Source organism: Anas platyrhynchos, chromosome 5 (assembly GCF_047663525.1).
Source record: "Anas platyrhynchos isolate ZD024472 breed Pekin duck chromosome 5, IASCAAS_PekinDuck_T2T, whole genome shotgun sequence".
Taxonomy (NCBI): Eukaryota; Metazoa; Chordata; class Aves; order Anseriformes; family Anatidae; genus Anas; species Anas platyrhynchos.
The window spans coordinates 35,258,194-35,279,603 of NC_092591.1; the positions used below are offsets into that span (position 1 = coordinate 35,258,194).

Genomic DNA, 21,410 nt, shown 5'->3' on the forward strand with positions numbered 1-21,410 from the left:
TTCAGCTGGATTTATCTGAACAGTTACTCTAAACCATTTTACCAAATGTTGCACTCAGCCCCGAAGCATTAGGCTCCAAGCCATGCTCACTCTGTAACATCCAGATGAGCTGCTGTTACCAACAGTGCTATGGCAAGGAGTTGGAATGAGCAGCAGGAGTGAATTGTTTCAGCCTGGCCTGAAGGCATTCCAGTACTACTGGGATACATCAGCTGTGAGGTCAGCTCTGAACTCTGCATTCCAAACAGCAGGCACCACTTTAAAACAGGAAAGCAAATGGGTGACTTTCTTGTAAGCAGCTAACTGCAGTTCCTCTCACTGGAAGCTGTGGATGAGCAGAACCTCAGGGAGGGGAGGGCAGTGAAGAGGATGCAGTAACTGGGTAGCCAACCTGCTCAGGGCAAGCTTTACGAACTTTGGGGAGGTATTTCTTTCTTTTATTCAGATGCAGGCAGGAGCCCTTCTGATATTGGAAAGCCTGAGGCCAGGAAAGATCAGATTAAGGTATGCTGCATTTTTAGCTGTTATTAAAACAGCCTACATCACACAGAGAACCAGATGTAACATGTTTTAACTCAGAACTAGCTGGTCTGACTAGCATAGAAGGGGACAAACGTGTTTGGAAGTAATGTGGTGCACTGGATCTGCCCCTATCTCTTCTCTCCCAGCACTTTTCCCAGGCTGAAAACAGTCTGGCTCCCTCCACAAAGACAAGACTAATCCAGCTGAAGAACAGTTTATCTGAACAATTACAAAAACATAGTTTGAAACATTTCATCCAATGTGATGACCAGTCCTGAAGCCTGTGGCTCTAAGCCATACTCAGCCAGAGAGCAGCTTTGCTATTCACATCGATGGCGCGAAGAATTGGGAATACGCAGCAGGAGGGGATTGTTTCTGTTTATTGGCTGCATTTTGCTACTGTCTCAGAAACTATAATCTCCCCCCTTCAAGAAGGATTTATTTTTGTAGCAGCTGCAAACAAAGCAGGCAACAGATTAACTGGAGCATTACTAGTGCCAGTTATAATGCAGCCGTGAGCCAAGGGACTGGTAATGAAGCAGTACATACTCCCAGCCTCAGCCAATGTGCACACTGCCTGATTAAAGCTTGTTTGCAAGGAACACAGTGATATAATCAGTGAGCCCTGAACCGTAGAAGTGTGATGCTCACCAGGCCCCAGTCTCCAATGTGCCAGCCGATCTCCTGGATGCAGTTCTCCTTAAGGCAGGGCTGGGTGGCTGGTGGCTTTGGCTCCATGAGGCAAGCGAAGTCCCGAGCTTGAGAGCCCTGCTGCGTTCTGCAGGTGACAGTCCGGGTCTGGACTCCTTCCCCACAGCTGGCTGAGCACTGCAGAAAGGGGCACAACAGGTGAAAGAAAGCACATAACTTCTGCTTCCACTCCCAGGCTGTGGTCCCCAGCATTAGGGCAGCATACCATTTTGGGAACGCCTAAAACAAGCAACCATCATAAAAATCATCTTCTTGGATGGGAATTAGAGTAGTTGTTTAGGCTGCAGAAGAGACAATAAGGCATGGTGGGTAAGATCTAGGGTATTTAGAGCTCACGGGATGATTTTGGCCTAGTTACATGATTTCTCTTGCTCTCTACCGAAGAAGTCATGGAGAATAATTTTGAAAAAATAACAGTACTGCACAATACACTGAGAACAATACATGGTAGAAGATACCTGGAACCAGCCTATGGCAGGGGGGTTGGAACTAGATGATCTTTAAGGTCCCTTTCAACCAGAGCCATTTGGTGATTCTATGATTCTAATGTAACTATATTTACTCCTGATTAAAGTCAGCTAAAAATAAACAATTCAAGGGAAAATAAAAAGATTAAGTTCTTGTATTGCTCACGTCTTTTTCCTGAAGACCTTGTGCACCTTTTTATGCTGTGTAGCTGTGAGACAGACTCTTTTTATAAAGGTAACTGGAATGTGATATTTTCAATGCCCTGTTAAATTTACAGTGGTTTTGGCTGGAATCCAGCCTGTCTCTCCATGAATTACTAAGATCTCCTACAGAGAAGACTTGGGAGCGATCTGAATTGCTTTATATGAGCTTCTCAGCTGAATTTCCATCAGTCATTTACTAGAGTGACCTTGTATCTCCAAGGGTACATGAAACTCGATTGCTTTTGGGAACCCCAGAATGAATCACTTAGGAATTACTTCGTAAGAGCATGTCACTTTGTGCCTTCCTCAAACAGTGCTCTCATTCTACAACCCTGAATCCATCTCAGTATTCACACCTCACATCTGATGAGAGGGGAAAAAAAAAAAAAGATTTTGCAGTCTAGGTTATAGTGCCTCAGAGTTGCATTTTATGTTCTGCACTACTCAGACATAGAAGTACCAAAAGATTGTAAATCAAATGTTGCAAGAATGCATGTACTTCTTCAAAAGACCAAAATTCTCTTGTGCCTTAGGGACTGAGTAGATGCACTTCAATCATACACACTATCTTTACTTTCTAAGATTTTTGAATGCAAGATGTCTTCTATGTGCATGGCTGGCAGCACTGAGCACATCCAGCATGAAGGGTTTCCTCTCCTGTAGATTCAAATTCACACAGGCATCAAAAACACACGCTGCAGCTGTGTCCAGAGATGCCCTGGACTGATGCAGAGCCTACAGCAAACAGCAGGTCACCGGCAGTTCAGGAGCATCTTGCTTACTGACTGTTGTGATTTAGCACTGCTGTCCAGAGGCTAGTAATGCTGAGGCAGCAATATGCATGGAAATAAACAGCCCAAGTGGGAGCCGTGAGCTCCTGTTTTACAGAGGAGAGAGTTACTGCACATCATCAGCTCAGGGAGAGCAGCTCTTACGCCTGCCTTCCACCTTCACCAGGCCTGGCTCAGAAACTCAGCAAGGTCTGGTGGATCTGATAAAATTACAGAAGTGGGGAAAGGACTGGGAGACTGGAGGAGAGAGAGATCATGTGATGAGAGGGACAAGGGTGCAGGGTCATGAACAGCTTTGAGGAACACAAACAAATTTATAGGAAGGCAGAGCTACTAGCAACCTGGAGAACTTGTTTTGAGGATAGCAGGGACAAATCTTGTACCTCTGCCCGTTACCTACCCAGGGGCACACACCTTTTACAGTCCCAGCAAAGATGCCTGCCTCTTTACCCCCAAGCTTTGGCAGATCCTCCTCCAATAGATGCTAAATGGCAGTCGCCTCCCCCACACAAACTCACCTCTGACCAGGGACCTGTGCTCCAGGTTGCACACTGCCTCATGTTGCAGGGCTGACTGCTGCGAGGCTGCTGTGCAAAGGCCATGCACTCAGCGTTGTCCACAACCCCTTGGGAGCTCTGCCCATCAAACGCCACGCAGTAAACGGAGCGAGTCTGGGTGCCTCCACCACAGGTAGCTGAGCAGGGTCCCCACTCCCCCGTTGTCCACCTGCAGGTCACAGAATGGAGCAAACAAATAACGGCCCAGCCAAACTGCCCAGAGGCACAAAGGAAGTCAGTGTCATGTCTCTGTTGCAGTCAGACAAGGAAAACATCTCTTTGCAAAAGAGAATCAGAGGCAAGCTCCCATTTCACCAAGCGCTGCCCAGCTTAATTGGCAATGCAGAGTAGTCTCGCCCCAGAGACAAATCCCCAACTACTAAGCACTCGTTACTTTGGAATTGCAGAGCTCTCCATGAGGGGAAAGATTTCTCTCCATGGCTTTTGGTCTCCTGACAATTGCAAAAATATTAGGTCTGGAACGGAACACCAAAGGGAAAGAAAAAAAAACACAAAAACAAACAAACAAAAGGAAAACAATCCGGATCAGCTAAAAGAAAAGCAGTCCACAGCAGCATAACTACCCATTTGTACTCCAGCCACTAACAGAAAGATAAAACATCACCAAACTGACTGACCAATGGAAAGCTGGTCTATTCCACCCATTGGCTAAATTATCTAATGGAAGCACACCAAAAAAAGGAAAAAAAAATCCTTTAAATAGATTTTGTTCTGTGTTTGGTCACTGAAGCTGTTATGGAAATGTTACACCCTTGCTAACAGAAGGTGAAATATCCATACAATGATCACGCTGGATGCTATAATACCCGCCCTTGTCTGTTCCTGTGTCTTGGTGCTGCCCAGGTGGCTGGGAGCACAGCTTGTGTGGCCTGGCTTCAGGGACAGCATGATGTTTCATTCCAGACTCCAGTGTGGGGTGCAGTCAAAAGGCACTGGAGATGCAAAGGAGACACCATAGTGGTCTGCTATCCTCCCTTTCCGTCACATAAGCCCCAGCCAGAGAGTGAAGGCAGTTCGTGTTTTCTCCACTACCTCTCAAGTTCCTGCCTTGGTCTGCTTTCATCACTCCTGGACTGAGTTTCAGGCAGCCAATTCATATTCTCACCCTACCAGAAACTCCACAGCAGATGTTCATCTCCTGAAGATACTCCTCTACTGCTAACGATGCACATACTGTACCAGAACTGAATACCATTTAACATAAAATAAGATATTCCCTTTGGAAAGGGAACTACTACTTCAAGTACAAACCACTTAGATTGGTATGGTTATTGGGCTCAAAACAAATTCGTCAATTAAGATTTTTCAGAGGTGCCCAAGGGGCTAAAAAAGTCCACACATCTCTATTCTGCCTCCTGTAAAGCAAGCATACAGCATTAGAAAGGCTGCATCAACTGGATGGACTCACCTACAGCTTGCTTCAATTGCCAGCCAAGACATCTTCTCCGACACGTGTTTCAAGTCCTTTGTAAGACAAGGTCAACCATAAGGATAGGGCCATCATCACAGGCAAGTCATAAGCTAGTAGCAGTTTGCTAGGGAGCACTTGTTTTGCCTTTGATCTTTTTTACTTCTAATACCTCGCTGTATATTGTAAGTATTTTGTCTGTCACATCCTTGCGCTCATCACAGTATAAAGGCAATTTTCTGTGTCATATGGGGCCTATGCCAAAACGAGAAGAGCTTTTGAAGAACTCTGAGGCTTTTCCACGGCACACTGGAATTTTGGCCAATGTTTCAATGGCCCTAATCCATCATGCTCCTTTTCCTTTGTTATTTATCTTGATTAACCAAACAAAAATTTCCAGAACATTTTTTTTACCTCTCTAAACTAATTCCAGAGAAAATGCAATAATTATCTAGCCAAAAGCTATGAAGAAACTGTCCCCTAAAAGTTAGGTTACCAGGACCACTCACAATCACCTAAGCAAAGCTTAGCCAGCCAGCACCCTCCACCATCATTTTCATTGGCAAGAATCAAAAGCAAAGCACCACCTGCTAGCACCAGTGCCAGAGGAAAGCCCCCACATCCTCCAGTAGGAAACTAGGTGGAGAGCAGAAGAGAGCAGCTGCCTTCCTGTGCTTTCTAAAGTCTCCTCGTTACCTCTTCATCTGAGAGCTCCGTGCTCCACTGTGGCTCCAGGCTTGTGGTGCATAGATGTAAGAAGTCCTTTATACACAGAACAAAGGATTTAAAGCACTTACAGAAAGTAGCTATGGGCTATCGTATTCAGAAATGCTCCCAGTTTTTCAGGTGCCCTCTGGCCCATAACAGAACACTCACAGGCCTCCACAATACACACCAGGTACACAGTGAGATATGCAGTTGAGGCTCTGGTTACCTGTCTGGATGCCCATAAGAGCCAAGTAAAGCCAACTGCAAAGCTATGTAAGCAAGGGACAAAGGTGAAATGGTTCAGTAAAGGGATTTGAAAACGCTAGAGATGGAATAGATTCCAGGATTCATCCCTTTTGAAGAGCAAGGACACTCAAAATGTAGAAATGACATGAAATTATACTGGCTCAAACCTACTCCTCTTTTTTTTGTAAGCTCCAGTTGAAGAGAACAAAAATCTCAGAATCTGTTTCCTACATCCTATATGGGTAGCACATTAACTCTAGCAGACTATCTTCCACAATCAGATGCTAGAAAGAAAATGTAATTGATCTGTGAAATGAACATAAGACATACCAAGCCCTTTTGCACATAAAAACGCTTGTTATAGTGTTAACATCACTATCCTTTGTCTTGGGCTTTCTCTAAGAAGTGAAACATTTCCTTGGAGAGCACCATGCTGGAGGATGGTAGTGGGAGGGTCATTCTTTTTCCTGGCTCCAAAAGCACCTCAGGAAGAAGTTAGAGCCCACAAATGGAAAGGAAACCTTACCGTTTTGTCTGGGGACAAGTCTGACGGCCACATGTCCGGTTATTGTCTGGTTGTGGTTTATTCCTGCACATATAGTCTGGATAAATTTCATTGTCAATGGTACAAAACACCAAACGGGACTGGAATCCTAAAGGAGAAACAAGAGAGTATCCTGACCTGTGTTTGAAATGCAGTGGTGTTGCCAAGACAAGATCCTAAAGTAGTACAGAATTCACACCTGCACCCATCAACCTGTAAAAAAATCAGGTGCAGCTCTTGGCCTGTCACTAGATGTATGAATGATGCCTACCCACAATATCTCAGTCCACAGGAAATGCAGAAGAGACAAAATAGTTCTGTGCAGCTTAGGGGCCTTTCCCTGTTATTTGAGTGGATTGTGACTCACAAGAGAAGTGCCACATCCATACATTGCTTATCAAGGAATGCTGCTTGGTGTGTGCAGCATGCAGCGGCAGATCTGTGGACCTCCTGTTAGACCCAGAAGATCAATCTTGTAAAGAGCAGACACCGGAGAAAAACTTCAAACTCTTCACGCTTTCTACAGGATGAGAGCACCCAGCAAAGACAACATCAACTCCTACAACCACAGCATGGCAAAAGTTACTGAAATGACCATCAGCACGGAAGACCAGAAGAAAGAGAGCAGCTCTACAGTCTAGTTAGCTGGAGATTTTGGCTTGATTGTTGTTTTTGTTTGTTTGTTGATTTGTTTTTTAGCTTAAAAGCTTGGCTTACAGAAGAAGCTGCAAACTGAACATGTTGTGACACCCCAGGAGATCCAACAATCTATCCCCTCAGAGAGAGGGAATCTTTCAGGCTATGACAGAGGTATAGAGCTATGATGAAACTTGGTTTTGTAGGCCAGGTCATTTTGGAGAGGACCTCTCAAGTGGTTGAAAAGGCCTGAAAAGGACGTGGAGAAGTGAAGCTGAACAAAACAAAACAAAGGTAACTCATGAAGAGTCTTAACAGATCCTAGTAACCAGTCTGAGGACTAAGATGTGAGATAAGACAGGACAATGCAAGGTGCACAGTCCTCTTGTGATTCCACATGCAACTCTCCCTTGACAAAACCTTAATGGCCCCCTGTAGAGATCTGTGCTGTCTTCCAGCAGGAAACCGCTGAGAAGCAGCTGCAGAGGGCAGCACACAGTCACACAGTGTCTTCAGGGCGTGGATATAAACCCCGAACCAAGCTGACAGCGACCAGGTGCTGTCCCCTTACCTCCTCCACACTCAGAGCTGCACTCACTCCATGAACTGTAACTCCAGCTGTAACCCGAGGTCTGTCCTTGCACGGGCAGGTAGTATTCATACTGCACCCCTGGGTTTGGCTCCTGACTGATGAGCTATGAAAGCATGGGATAAAGTCAAAGAAACAGCAGCAGCACTTTTACCCTTCACAGCATTTCCCCATCGTTCCTGAGGGCTCAAGCTGACTTGCTTCCCTCCAGTACAGGGAGTACTTGTTCTCTAGACTGTATTTTCTCCTTGCCTTCTGTGATGCTCTAGGGAGCATCATGTTTCAGAGAAGAGTGCATTTATTTCTCTCATAGGCAGAAGATCTACATGCTCTGTAACAGTAATACCCTGACCCTACAGCACATGTGCCTACAGCACACCATAACATGCAGCGCCCTAAAGCCTATCCCTCCCCCAACCCCATTCTGTGCTGACTCTTCTCTTAAAGTCAGAACCCAAGGGAACAGGCAAGAGGCCAACACCAAGCCTTGCACGTCTCCTTACTGGGCAACAGAACAAGAGCAGAACACTGTGTGATTTCTACAAGAAAAACACCTAGCTTAAGGGTCTACAGCTCTGCAAGACTCCTGGGGGCCCAGTTACTCTTCTGTAGTCTTTCCCATGTAGTCCCCACCAATGCACAGCCAGGGCACAAAGCAAGGGCTGCTACGCAAAGCAAGAGAGCGAGTACCAGTGGGGACAGGCACAGCCACTTACCTCAATGATTAAGGGTTCTGTGGTAGGGCCCCTGGCATGGAGGAGCTCTGGGGCCAGATCACCTTCTGAGCCACGGTCGTAGTGCATAACTGTGCTGGCTATGTGCAGAGCTCGGCTGAAGTCAATCGTCCAATGCCCATTCAGATAATATTCCCCTCTCACGTTCTTGACAGCTGGACAAACCCACATACCAGAGAAGAAAAAGAAGTAAATTAACACACCTATAACTTGAATCCTGGTTCTAGATTCTGCAAGACAGTGCCTGCTCTAGACTTTCAGGGTACTGGCAACCCGCAGAGCTCTCAGCTCCACCATTTGAGCCCCAGCTCCTTTGCAACAGTATTGCAATCCTCTAAAGTGTGGTGACAGTCTAATATGTCAGCATCTACCAACACAGCAAAAATTCATATATCAAGAGGACTATAAGAATTCAACAAGTGTGCTTCTGTTTTTACTTAATATTGAATCACACACACAGCAAATAAAGGTTAACATCAAGCCCTCTAGTGCTTTCTTGCCAGAAGCAGCTCCATGTTCAGACAATTCTTGCTAGCTCTGCTGCAGAGAAAGCAGTCTCTTGCTGCACAGCCAAATCCCTTCAGCATATTCCTGTCCTGTCTCTACCTTTACCATTTAGTCACTGAAAATGAGGTAAACCTGAAGCTCAGAGTTGAGCATCACTGTAACATCAAAGATACTCAATATTCAGATCATGATTTTTGAAGTATTTTTTCCTCTGCTGTATCAAGCTCTCAAGGCCCAAAGCCCATTGTACCTGAAAACCAAATTTTAATGCAGTCTGAAGTCCAAACAGACTGAAACACAGGTTCTGATATCAGACTTACCCAAAAAGTTCCTGCTGGGCATAACCTCCTTAATTTGGATGCTGGTGGCTCCCACAGGAATGATAAAGATTTGATTGTACCCTGAAGAAAAATGAAAGGGATTATTCAATATCTATCTGCGGATATCAAAAAGTTACACTTCTGTGCCAATAATTCTCCAAGTTTCATTAGTGCCTGAACAACTGGATGAGCTTTATGGTGGTGGCTTGAAGCATTTCAGCTGCCATTTTGTCTGCATTCTGAATAGTTTCACCAAAAAGTCTCAAGAGGCCAGTTCATGTGCATAAAGTTGCAACTTCACCTCAGAAAAGTAATCACAGGGGCTAGTGCAAAGTCTTTTTTTTTTATATATTAAATCCTTTAGCATTTCATCAAGTTCTATATTGGAGCTCATCCCAGAGAGATTTGAGCACGGTGCAGTTGTTGTCTTGAAATGACTCAAAATTGGCCAAATGCAGAAGATGCAGTTCCATTTCTAGCCTTGCTGAAATTCCAGTGGGACTGTCAAGGCACTGGGTAGGGGGGTAGTCTTATGAAGGAGATATATAGAAATATTCATATGTACATTTATAGCACCTGCTGGAACAGGGAAAGACACCGGCAGCATGGCAAGTACATTAGGCTGTACTGAGACTAAGGAAGTGATTCCCAGGGTGAGGCAATCAATGCGTTCTCTGATGGTAGAACAGCTGAAGAGCCACGTGCCATACTAACATTTCAAGTGAACACTCAAGCTTGCCGATATCAATAATGTGAGCAGGTGTTCCCACCAGCCCTTGCAGCAGCTTCGGTTTAGGTTTAACTCTTCCCTTGTCACCTGCCTGAACTACCCAGATTATTTGTACCTTTGGGAAGGTTGGGCACATCAAAAGTGCCCTTCACACCATAGCAGGTGCTGCCATCTCCTCCACACTGCAGGCACTTGTCCTCCTTCTTGGCAGATTCCAGTATGTTATCGCAGCCAACGGCCTGTCAGAGCACAGGGGCATCAATATGAATAAACCATAACAATGAGGGAAAGAAAGAAAAAATGGTCAAATGTTGGACTGATTTAATGAGAAAACATGAGTCTAGGGAGTCTGGGAAGTCAGGGAAGGAGCTGTCAGTGGAAGGACAGAGTTGGCATCTTCTGTTTTGCTTCCAGAGACAGAGAGATAAGAACTGTTAACATGTCCCTCAGCACCTCAGAAACTGAATGAATGCACTTTCCAGGTATTATTATGAAGGGCCAAGAAGAACAAAGGAAAGCACCTAAAAGACTTACAGAAGCAATGGTAAAGGAAGGAAACAACAGGATGACTCACCTGACAAACTCCCTCTACACAGATATCCCGCTTGCCAGGTTCACAGGTAGTCCCATCTACCACAGCTTCCTTGTGCCTGTAGTAGAAGTTTTCTCCCTTGGGAATACAGTTTAACTCACATTTATTGGGTGCTGGCAGGAGAGAAAAAACAAACATTACATACCACAGCTTGCTAATACATCAGGAGCCTAGTATTATATCACAAGAGCAGAAACAGAGGGGTGGACTAATATTAAGTGACAGATATTGAGTGAATTTTTGGGTCACAAACTGCTGGATTATAGAAAAGTACCCTGAAAAAGCCTAAGGACATGCATCCTTTTCCTTGGGCACCCTGTTTGGCCAGTGGTGGAGAGGAGATGTTGGGCCTGGTAGATATTTGGTTGTTCCTTAGTTCTGTGTACAAAGCTTTCTAGGATGAGAACAAGTGCTGGTACAGAACACAAGAGAGCTGTTACTTTAACAGTCAACAAGCAAAACTTTAAATCCATCTTGAAATCCCTCGTAATTCATTAAGCCACTGTTAATTATATCAAAGCTCAGATCAAGGACCTCTGGCTTCCTATACCTGCCTTCTGAATTGGTTCATCATAAAGTGTGGGCCAATTACAAGATACGTCATGTCTTCTGAAGGACTTACTAATCATATGCATTTGTTTCTCATTTGTCATGCTGGTATTTCCACCAATATTGAAAAATACATCAGAGCTGCTGCTTCTTTATTATTTTAGGATCTAGCTGCAGGCAGTTCCAGCTTTCTTGTGCAATGTTTCTGAAAGAACGACTGTTACAATAGACAACTATATACTGCTGCAGTGGTTTGTGTCTCTTGGCCCATTGTGTCTTTGTGAGAGCAACGCTTTGCAGCTGGCAAAAAGATTTTTCCATGCCTCAAACCCTCCTGCTACTCCAGCTGAGGAAGTACCTACTACAAAAGTATAGTCAAATACATTACAGTCACTTCATAACAAACTTGATAGTCAGGGATGAAGAATAACTCTACTTTGTAAGACTTATTACCTCCGTAATACGGAAGCCACGTGTATTTCTTTCCTTGGAATTCTGTCCCATCGAACTCTGCACATTGCTCTGCCCGGAAATCCCTGGAGCCTTCTGGACAGCTCTGTTTGGAGGAGAAAACACTTGCTCAGGGCCATTATGAAAAGGAGGACAACTAAGTGTACAACTAAAACCTGTCCCTCCTGGCTCCCATATAAAATCGGCAGCATAAATCATTGTCTGGGACCAATATGCTTTTGATGAGGTACTGCTGATGAACATCATTCCTCAGTGATGCCAGAGAGACAGAATCTAACAATTACTTCTGAACATGAACGATTTGTTTGGGGAAAAGGAGCAACAGGCAAGCAAAAACAAAACAAACAAAAAACCACAGACTACAAACAAGTATTGTACCTGAATATTGCATGAGCGATAGCTTCGAGTTGGTCCAATGCAACTGGAAACGCCTTCTGTCCTGAAAGACAGAAAAAAAACATGAAGCTCTTTGAAGAATATACAGGCAAAAAATCATCTCATGGTAGACAATACAAATCACCTTCACATTGAGCATATCGTACTCACACAGTTTCCCAAAGTAGCATAATAATATAACTAAAATGCACTTTTTTTTTTTATTAAAACAAATTTATATCTGCTAGTGGTATTTTCTGCTATGGTTTGCATTCTGGCATGAATGAGACACTCACCAAGAACAATTGCAGGATAGTTCTTCAGGGTTATTTTTTTGCTAATTAATAGAAGCAGAGCTTTTTGTCCTTAGTCCACTAGCACAAGCTGATGTGTCCTTACCTGACCCAGACACGTGCTTTGAGCAGGAGAGTAGTAGCCAATTCAGAATAGGTATGCACTTCACTTACCATGCTGTTTATGCACATATTAGACCCATTAGTAGGGAAGAGAAATATGCCCATGAAAAATGTGCAACACCCTGGTTCTGGTCAAATGTTTCCAGCTGACAATTATGGAAAATAACAGCTGTAGAGGAAATTGATCTGAAAAGCCAACAAATGTCTAATATCTCAGCACTTCTAAAATGAAGAGACAGGTCCCATGGGATTCTGGCTTGGCAACAAGACATAGGTGTATCCTATGACAGACAGCCTTTAAAAAAGACCTTTCTTTAAGTCGGATGGGAAGAAGCAGTTCTGGATAACACTGAATTCTTCTATTAAAAAACAAACAGACAAACAACCCCCCTCTAATTTCTCTAAATATAAAGGGGCTGATATTTTTTTCAAGGTGTTATTGAGGCTCTGGCTTTTTCTTTTTTTCTTTTTTTTTTTTTTTCCATTTTCTTGCATTTTGTCCACAACAGGAGCTCTCACATCTGCTGTTCCCTACATGTGCGCTCCCAGTCATTGTCTTCACTACATCTAACCCAGCTGCAAATGAGACGGCACTGCATTATCACTGCTTGAGACAACTCCACTCTTCTGTTTCTCCTGGGGAAATTTACCTTCTTGGAAATGCTAAGTCTGAGAAAGCCTTGGCATAGCCACTGGCTCTTGGGAGAGAAACACGATGCTCTGAGCTCTCTCCCCACTCCCCCAGGCTTTCCACACTAGACCTGATTGAACAGCTGCTGCCATACCAATTATACAGCCTCAGATCTCACAGAGAGACCACTGTCTTCTAGCAAAGGAGGCAAAGCAAAGACATATCAAAGAGTGTCTTCAAAAGAGCAGTGACGTGACTGAAGTTAAGGATCATGTAAAGTGGACGCAGGTGACTTTTTTCCTCTGGAACCAAACACAAAGCGATTTTGGTTCTGAATGTATGTTGGACCATACATGCAGGAGTTCAGTAAAGGAGGTTATCTTTCACCTTTGGGAATAGCAGCGCCGTTGACGAAAGCTGACTCCACCACCACAGCTCCGACTGCACTTGCCCCATTCACCCCAGCTTCCCCAGACATCAGTCTGCCGTTTCATCCTGCGTCCCTATAAATAACACAAAACATAGACATATCAAACAGACATGGCAACACAGGAAAACCAGAAACAATGGAAATGAACTAGAGCTCCAATCTGTTCTCTTACAAAAGACACTGTGTTGCTGAGCTCTATTCCTAGGTATGAAAGATGGCAGAGAACAATACACGAGAAAAGCCAAGCCCCTAACAACTAGTAGTATTAGCTTCCTGAAGCCATACAGCACGTCCAACTTTATAATTTCTCTTAAACTGTTTGTCTGTTCCTAGAGAGAATCTCAGCACTTCGGAATAGCCATCTGAAAAAGGATAACATCTCCCTCTTGGCAAGGCAGTAGAAACAAACTTATTTCAGGGACCATGAGCATTGTCACTCCAGACCATATCAATAGAGCCCCTGAACCTCAAATCCTTGTCTCAAAAAAAAAAAAAAAAAATTGCAAGATGCAATGTTTAGAAAAAGACAGTAAATTCGGGGAACAACACTGCAGGGGATTTGCTGTAGACATGGCTTGCTGTGTAGCTGCACCAGTTAGGGCAATTTATTTATGCATTATACAGCTGAGAAGGTAATGCATAACATTTGGGCATTTAGGTATTTGGGTTAATATGGAACAGAAAGGCAGAGGAAGACACAGAAAGGAGTCAGAAAATACACCTTTACAATCTCCTTCTCCTTTTTCCTCTCGTTTTAACAGTCTGGAAATTCTTCCAGTAACATGTGAGGATCCAGAGTAGATATTGCTTGTGGTACATTACTCTAGAACTCACATCATGGACAACAAGCCACATTTCTGCTCTGGTAGAAGGATTACAAAGATAGGTGCACATTTGGGAATTTAATCAGTTTTCTATCTATACTAACAAGAATCTATCTATTCAAACAAGAATCCATGTGGTCGTCTAGTTGCAGTAGTTATTCATGCATTGAAAGACAGCAAAAGTTTGTTAACTCTGTGCAGTGAGACTTGCACGTGGCCTTGGTAGGTCCAGGTGTCTCTTTTCTTGCACATTAAGTATCAGCTTCTGAGAGGTGGGTATTGCAATCAGGCATCACTTCACAACATCTATTTGCAGAGCGTAAGCTCCTCACTTTTCAAACATATTTTTTACTTCAGTTAACCATAAGACATCTAAGTCTCTGCTAGAAATAGGAACTATCCTAATATATTATCCAATGAATCCAGCTTGGGCAAGATGCATGGGTTAACCCTCCCTTGTCATTCAGACAGTTCTTGTAATTTTCTGCACATGCTCCCTGCCTGACTCCAAGTCCTTGAGTTACAGCCTTGTTTTTAATTTCTCTCACTTTCTTTTCAGGAGTAATTCCCTGCTGCTGGCAGAGCAACACATTCAGAGATATCATCTTACCATATTTATGCAGTTGCTACCACAATACCCACAGCTATCTAGCTCCAGATCCACCCCCTATTATTCCTGCCTCTGTTACTCTAATGTGAAGCACTTTCTTCTTGGCTCATGCTATTTGACTTCCTTTTGTTTTTTGCAAGTTTTGTGCAATTCTTTCTAACCCCCTGTAGGCAAAATCCTTCAGGACCAGTTTTCTGGTTCAGACTAACTCTGTTTGCCTTCACCCTGCTCACTCAGTGGCACTACCCAGGTTACAGCCACTTCCACATACCTTCTCTCTGCCATGTCAACATCTCCCAGACCCCTTGCCAAACCTTTCTCCCATTCTTTTGTTCCAAATATTCAGCTCAGTGTTAGTCTTCTGCATTTTCATTTGCCTTTCCGGGAGTAATCCCATCAATAGAGTTTTAGCTTTCAGAAAAGCATCTTATTTTCCCAAGTTTTTCTTTCAGGCACCTAATTCTGCCCCCTGTAATCCCTCCTCCCTTACTCCCAGAAGAATGAAACATGCTACCACTCCGTTTCTCTGCAGTCTTACTCCTCTATATCAGCTGACTGATTTAGGAGCAGTATTAGCTCACCCTGGAAACAAGGAACCTTTCAGTCAGCATAAGGGAGAAGAAAACATGCAGATAAAAATCCAGAGGAGGAGCATTTGAAAGTCAGATTACTGGAAGGCAGTTAGGATAGAAAACCCTTCCCTGAACACACACCGAAGTGATAAATATTCCAATATCCCTCCTACAGAAGTAGCATTCTTTATTTTTCTATAGAGAGCAAAATCTGCAGGGACTCTTTGTTGTAAGGCTTATGCATAAGCAGAGTGCAGGAACAATCATTTTCTCAGTATCACTCCATTTATGTACACCCCAAAAGAAGTGTCAGCCAGAAGAAGACTTCCAAAGCTGTATGGTGTTAGAAACATTTTATAATAGGGACTCAACTCACACGTTTAGGAATCTGTGCAGAGTCCTCATTACTTCAGGAACTGCATGCCTGCACGTACAGGCAAATATAAAGCAGAATATTTATAATACATATGAAATCTATTATTATTTAATCTGATAACAAGATGTTTTCAGACGCTATCAGCTAATTTCTGTTTCTGCTTTGCTCAGACTCTGGAATGCTTTTATCCATTGTCAGCCAGTATGACTAAATCCCAGGCCCTGCTGGACCCTGGAACTAAAAGTCTAAAAACGTCATGACTGTTACCAATTCACTTGGCTTCATTCTCCCCTCACTTCAACTTTGCATGCATACAAGAACGCAGACCATTTATTTATCTGCAGTAAGTATATACTCTAACGTCTCAGGAAATGCCAGACAAAGTACACAAGCATCTTACTTGACTTCTGAAAATCTCAGAAAGGACAGTCAGTTAACGTCTAGCTCTACTGCCTTTTAAAACAACAGAAATGTCTGTCTTCTGGCAACATTGATGAGACACGTGACCCTGGCACCGCATGCTCTCAGTGCTCTTTAGTAAACAGGCTGTAGTGGTCCAAAAGTTTAGAAGGTCAATGATTTCATTTTTATGAACAGTGCATTGTTTTCATCAATTCCTTGATAAATACAATACTGATACAGTTGGAGCATCTGCAGTTATCAGGCCAACTGAATCTGATATAACAAGCAAATAAAAGAGTTGTGCCTCTGAATCACTGGAACCACAGACTTTGCCTTTAAAGAGATTCTCAGCATATAGTACAATATATAGTACTAAACAGTATTAACAGTACTAAACATAGCATTAAATAGTAGAATATATAGGATATAATATATATTTTTATATATGAAACATGCACTAGAAAAGGTGCTGTGAATGGGATTTGACTAAAAATGTTGGCAGTATGCAGAAACACTTCAAAGAGGGCCCTTGGAACACTTCTCAGTCAGTTTGATGAGATGGATAAGAAACTACACGCGACAGAGGACTGCGCATCCCGGTCATGCATTGCAGGGATGAGATGATCTACGAAGTTTATATACCTGAACATGGACTACCAAGTCAGCATAATTTATAATTTAAAATAATAATTTTATACATCCTTTAAAATAATAACTTTATACAACTCCAATGCTATCACTAAGCTATGAAAACAAACATCAATTTACTGTACAGTCCAAAGCGAGCAGTGAAGGTCTGTAGTCACAGGTACAAGCAAACTAAATCTCAGCCAGGTTTTTCCACCCAGTCTTTCCCTGCTCAGTGGGCACCTTTACTGGCCTAGAGATAGTCAAGCTAAATTATTCCGTGACTCTTTGTGCTGCCTTTCCAAACTGAGAAGCATCAATAAAACATCATGTTATACCATTCCAATGGTCACTGCTAAAAGCACATGATTACTGATATCCATGCTATGCCTGAGAGGTTTTAGATGAGGTTAGTGCCCACTTTTAGCCCAGCAGCTCACATACCTTTATTCCATTGAGCTGCAATTGAAGCATCTATTTGTATGCTGAAAAGTTGTTATTTTGACTTCTGGAAATGCATCACACAGTTACGAGATTCCATTCAGATACGATAACAAATCTCAGTGCCAACATCAAGACTTGTGGGAAAATATTGACATTGCAAGTTAACATTTGAAATTCTTTCTATCGGAAGTACAAGGCCCTGTAAAATTGTTACCCACTGAAAATAGATACAGCTGCCTATGATAAGATGAGTAATATGGAATCGATTCCCTAAGTGTCTCTGTCATTTTATGCGGCACTTCTGTAGTTTAAAACTATAGTCAAAATAGAGTGCGTCTTTTCAATCTTTCTCACTGTTTCTCAAATAACACTACACTACTGTTGCTTGATAAACATCAGCTTTCTGTGGTTTACAGTTTCTGAAAGGTTTATGTTTAGTTTAACACACCCTTGAATTGTAGCCCCATTGTTGAAACATCTGTGAAAGAAGGGTGAAAACAAATGCTTTACAAAAGAAAGTTATCACTGCGGTCATTTATTCCATAATGGTTTCACTGCCAAAGCCTTTGCTAATAGGAAGTCTCCAGGGAAAAATGCAGCTTTGCTAAGTTTGAATAATAATTGCTTAGAGAATAGTTAATTGCTAACAGAAAGGTTAATGAGGGAGGCAAAAAAAAATAAAAACTGTCAAGGTGCCAGGCTAGCTGGCTGCTCCCTGTGGGCAGGGGGCCAGCAGTGAGGGCTCCTAGGGGCATCAGGGCAGGGCTGGGCCTGACAGCCAGGCCTGTCCCACCTCCCCAAACAGGGAGAAGGGCAGGCCAGGGGAAGCCCAGGCCCAAACATTGGGCCTATCCCTAGGGACAGGACAGGCCAAGGCCAAGACATGGGCCTGTGGGTGGGCCTGGTTCTTTGGGCCTGCACCCAGGCAGGGCAGGGCTGTGGGGAGCTGGAGCCTGGCCCTGCTGTGGTGTCACTGTGTTAGGGCTGACAACCCTGGGGGCTCAAATGGCCTCCCAGGCTACGTGCAGAGTGGAGGGAGGTTGGCCAGGGCCAGTAAAGCCTAGCGGCCCTGAAAGAACAACAGGCCTGGAGCATATGCTTAAGTCAGGATGTGAACGACTTCCTTCTTTTTCTATCCAGAAGACCTGCCCTGTTCTCCTAGGATGACCACCCATAACGTTTCCACGCAGCTAAGCCCAGCAAGATGGGGTATTCAACATTTGTACCTAACTGTCAGGGAGCTGAGAACATTCAGTGTATCTCAGCCATTTGTAATGTAGATGTATGCTACTATTCAATAGAAGTATTTTCAAGATAAATCTATATGTAACCAGCTACGCTATTAGCCTAAAATGCAACAAAAAAAATAGGTGAATGAATCAGAACCACATGAACAAAGCATTTTTTATAATTCTGTCTTAACCATTGATCTTGGCTCAGACACAGCAGGCTCGCAAAGAGCTTTGAAGGTGAAGAATGCCAAGTACCATTTTTTATGAATAATGAATAAGCAATCAAAGAACTGCATTTGAACAAACCTAGAAAAACAAGAATGAGAGTGAATAAGATGGTGACAGCAGGAAGCGAACCACAAAATGGTACAGGAGAAGAGAGCTTATTAAGACAAACTGCTTCACAAAGAGGAGAAGAAAAAACAAGGCTTCATTAGTTTTAACGGCTTGCGGTTTACACTCACTGCATTATCTCCTTCCACTCCCCTCTACCACCTTAGCCCTGGCTTGTTAGTATATGCCCTCTAGCAAACTCACTAAAATCCATCAGTTCCCCTACATCTTCAGCTCCCCAAAACACTTCAGGTTCTCCCTACACTACTTAACCCACACCCTCATAGTTCTCAACTCATTCCCACACTTCCTATGTTCACTCCCTACCACTCCTCACTCTTTCTACCTTGTTATGGACTGTCACACAATATAGCTGGCTCCTTCCACATTCCCTGCTTTCCTGTTAGCTGGGAAGGCTGCAGCAACTGCCTCACCTACCGCAGAACTGTGAAGGTGCTTCCTCACTAGACTGTGCTCATTTGCTGGCTAGTGGACAGAGCAGGTAATAGTTTTCAGAAACTGAAAGCCGTCCACAGGTCTGGGTGGCTTGGAGCTGACTAGTGTGTAAAAAAAAGCAATCTAAAAACATACAGCCACTGCAGAGAAGTTACATTAAATCTTGGAATCCCTGTGGAAGAAACAGGAGGCATTCAGAAAACTCCACAAAGAAGGGGATTGTGAGAACATTTTATAACCACAGACTTATTTTGGAAAAGTGATCAAAAGAAACAGTACGAAGTCACTAGAAACTGTTTATCCAAAGGACTTAGCAGGAACTCAAGACTGAAATGGATAAACTATTACATACTGGCAGACAACCCCTTCAGCTAAAAATACTTCCGTATGTGATTACTGGGAAGCGGAAAGTCTGGCACTAATTTACCAAAGGATCCCAGGGAAACCCAAGGAATTGTATACCCACATATTATAAAACCGACAGCTACTAGATAAATGAATAGAAACTATAACAGAGAACAGAATTAGCAGACACCTGCATAAATACAGCATATTTGGGAAAGAGTCAACCAGGCATTTTTAAAAGCATGTCCTTCTAAAGCTACTACAGTTCTTTGACAGATTAGCAAACGTGAGCAAAGGTAACCTGTCTGATACATTCACATTTCCAAAAAGCTTTCAACAAAATCATTCACCTAAAGCTTTGAAGGAAGCTAAGCAGTCCTTGCATGGATGACAAATAGGTGACCAAAAGATAAAAACAAATGTAGGACAAATCAAATGATGATGTATGAACTAATCACAAGAACAGGATCTTGTCTTTATATGAATGCTGTGCTGTTGGAAGTCTACGTGGTTTCGAGGAGACAGAACAAATTCAGGGAAGTGAAATAGATTCCAGTTCAAAGGGTTCATAATCCACAAGTAACTGGAGACTGGAAGTGCATTAGGGAAAACTGTACATATTTGCCATTCTTCTTACATTTTTTTTTCTAAACATTTGTTTATGATGTAGCTGGAGACAGGATATAGAGCAAACTAAACCTTTGGTCCTACTCAGTACAATTATTTTCTACCTTTACCTCAATGAGAACATTAATAAAATCTCCTTTCCTTTCTCTCTTCTCACAGTAATTTTCACTGTTTCTTTATGACCTTAACTTTGAGGTCCTTATATACCTTTCGACCTTTCTGTCAGATCTGGTCAAGGGTTTAGAAGTTTAATCAACAGATTAACAATGGTTAAACAATAACAACCTTCATTGCTTCAGAAGAAATTAAAAACGGTATTTTAACCTAGAAATGCAGACCCATAGAAAGCAATGTTGCCCAGATGGAAGTCATTTGAATATGATTTTCAGCCAAGCTTCAGACCAGCTTTCACTTTAAGCACACCTGCAGTACAGTCTAGGAACAAATATAAGTGTTGGACACGATCTAACTAACAACTAATACATACAGATAACAAAGCATTAATTTAAACTCTTTCCCTTATAATAATAATAAGCTTTTCCTTGAAATAGTAACATGATATGTGTGGCTAAGACATTTCAAATCTGGAAAGAAGAATTCTAGCTGTAAAAATTTGCCAATGTGAAACCACACTTGTAAAAATGAAATTGAGGCAGAGAAATCTGATGAATGTCATGTTTACTAAACAGAAAGCAACCCCAAATTATACAACATACATACACAACCATGCTAAATACATGCACACAACAGAAAAAAAAAATAAGTTATTCCCATGGAAAATCTTCAGCATTCATTTTCTCTAAATCACCAGAGGCACTGTTCCTTCAGCAGTAACGCTATCAGGCAGGGCCCAGGCAATTTTACCTTTACATCATTTTGTCCTTCTGCAAAAACACAATAGGAGCCATGAAAAAAACACCGGAACCTGGCATTTTCCATTGCCACTGTTCCCAACTTTCTTAGAAGCAACGACAGGATGGCCTGAAATTGCACTAGACTATTCTGTTTTAGCTTTCTGTCTGTAACAGCCACTAACAAAACTCCTCCTGGCCATCAAGGTGTAGTTTCCAGGTACTATCACAGCAGAAGCAATAAAGGAGCTACATGTTACAGATGACCTCCTTTTCTAGACCCTTTAAACCGGGTGTAAAGGGACAGACACCACAGGTGCTGCACAATAATCACAGAATCATCTAGGTTGGAAAAGACCTTTAAGATCACCAACTCCAACCACCTACCTGAGCTACTGAATTCTATCAGTGAACCGTGTCCCCTAATGCCATGTCCACACGTCTCTTAAATAACTTCAAGGATGGGGACTCCAGAACTTCCTTGGGCAGCCTTGTACCACACTCTCCATATTCTACCAGTAAAGAATTGAAGAAGAGCCTGGTGAATCCTAC

The 21,410-nt window shown here is 42.9% G+C and overlaps 1 protein-coding gene across 9 annotated transcripts in view; it reads right to left on the bottom strand.

Moving 5' to 3' along the window:
• PAPLN (papilin, proteoglycan like sulfated glycoprotein) overlaps positions 1–21,410 on the bottom strand; it is a 60,985-nt gene that overhangs the window by 14,709 nt on the left and 24,866 nt on the right. For 8 of the 9 annotated variants that reach the window (XM_027459177.3, XM_038179137.2, XM_027459181.3 and 5 more), the window contains 12 exons: positions 13,117–13,232; positions 11,686–11,746; positions 11,290–11,392; positions 10,270–10,400; positions 9,811–9,934; positions 8,966–9,046; positions 8,121–8,293; positions 7,387–7,510; positions 6,162–6,288; positions 5,378–5,443; positions 3,214–3,421; positions 1,174–1,350 (listed from right to left, as the gene is read on the bottom strand). In XM_027459177.3, the coding sequence (XP_027314978.3) occupies positions 1,174–1,350; positions 3,214–3,421; positions 5,378–5,443; positions 6,162–6,288; positions 7,387–7,510; positions 8,121–8,293; positions 8,966–9,046; positions 9,811–9,934; positions 10,270–10,400; positions 11,290–11,392; positions 11,686–11,746; positions 13,117–13,232 (1,491 nt within the window). The remainder of the gene's footprint in view (positions 1–1,173; positions 1,351–3,213; positions 3,422–5,377; positions 5,444–6,161; positions 6,289–7,386; positions 7,511–8,120; positions 8,294–8,965; positions 9,047–9,810; positions 9,935–10,269; positions 10,401–11,289; positions 11,393–11,685; positions 11,747–13,116; positions 13,233–21,410) is intronic. The other variant, XM_027459180.3, reaches the window with a different exon arrangement.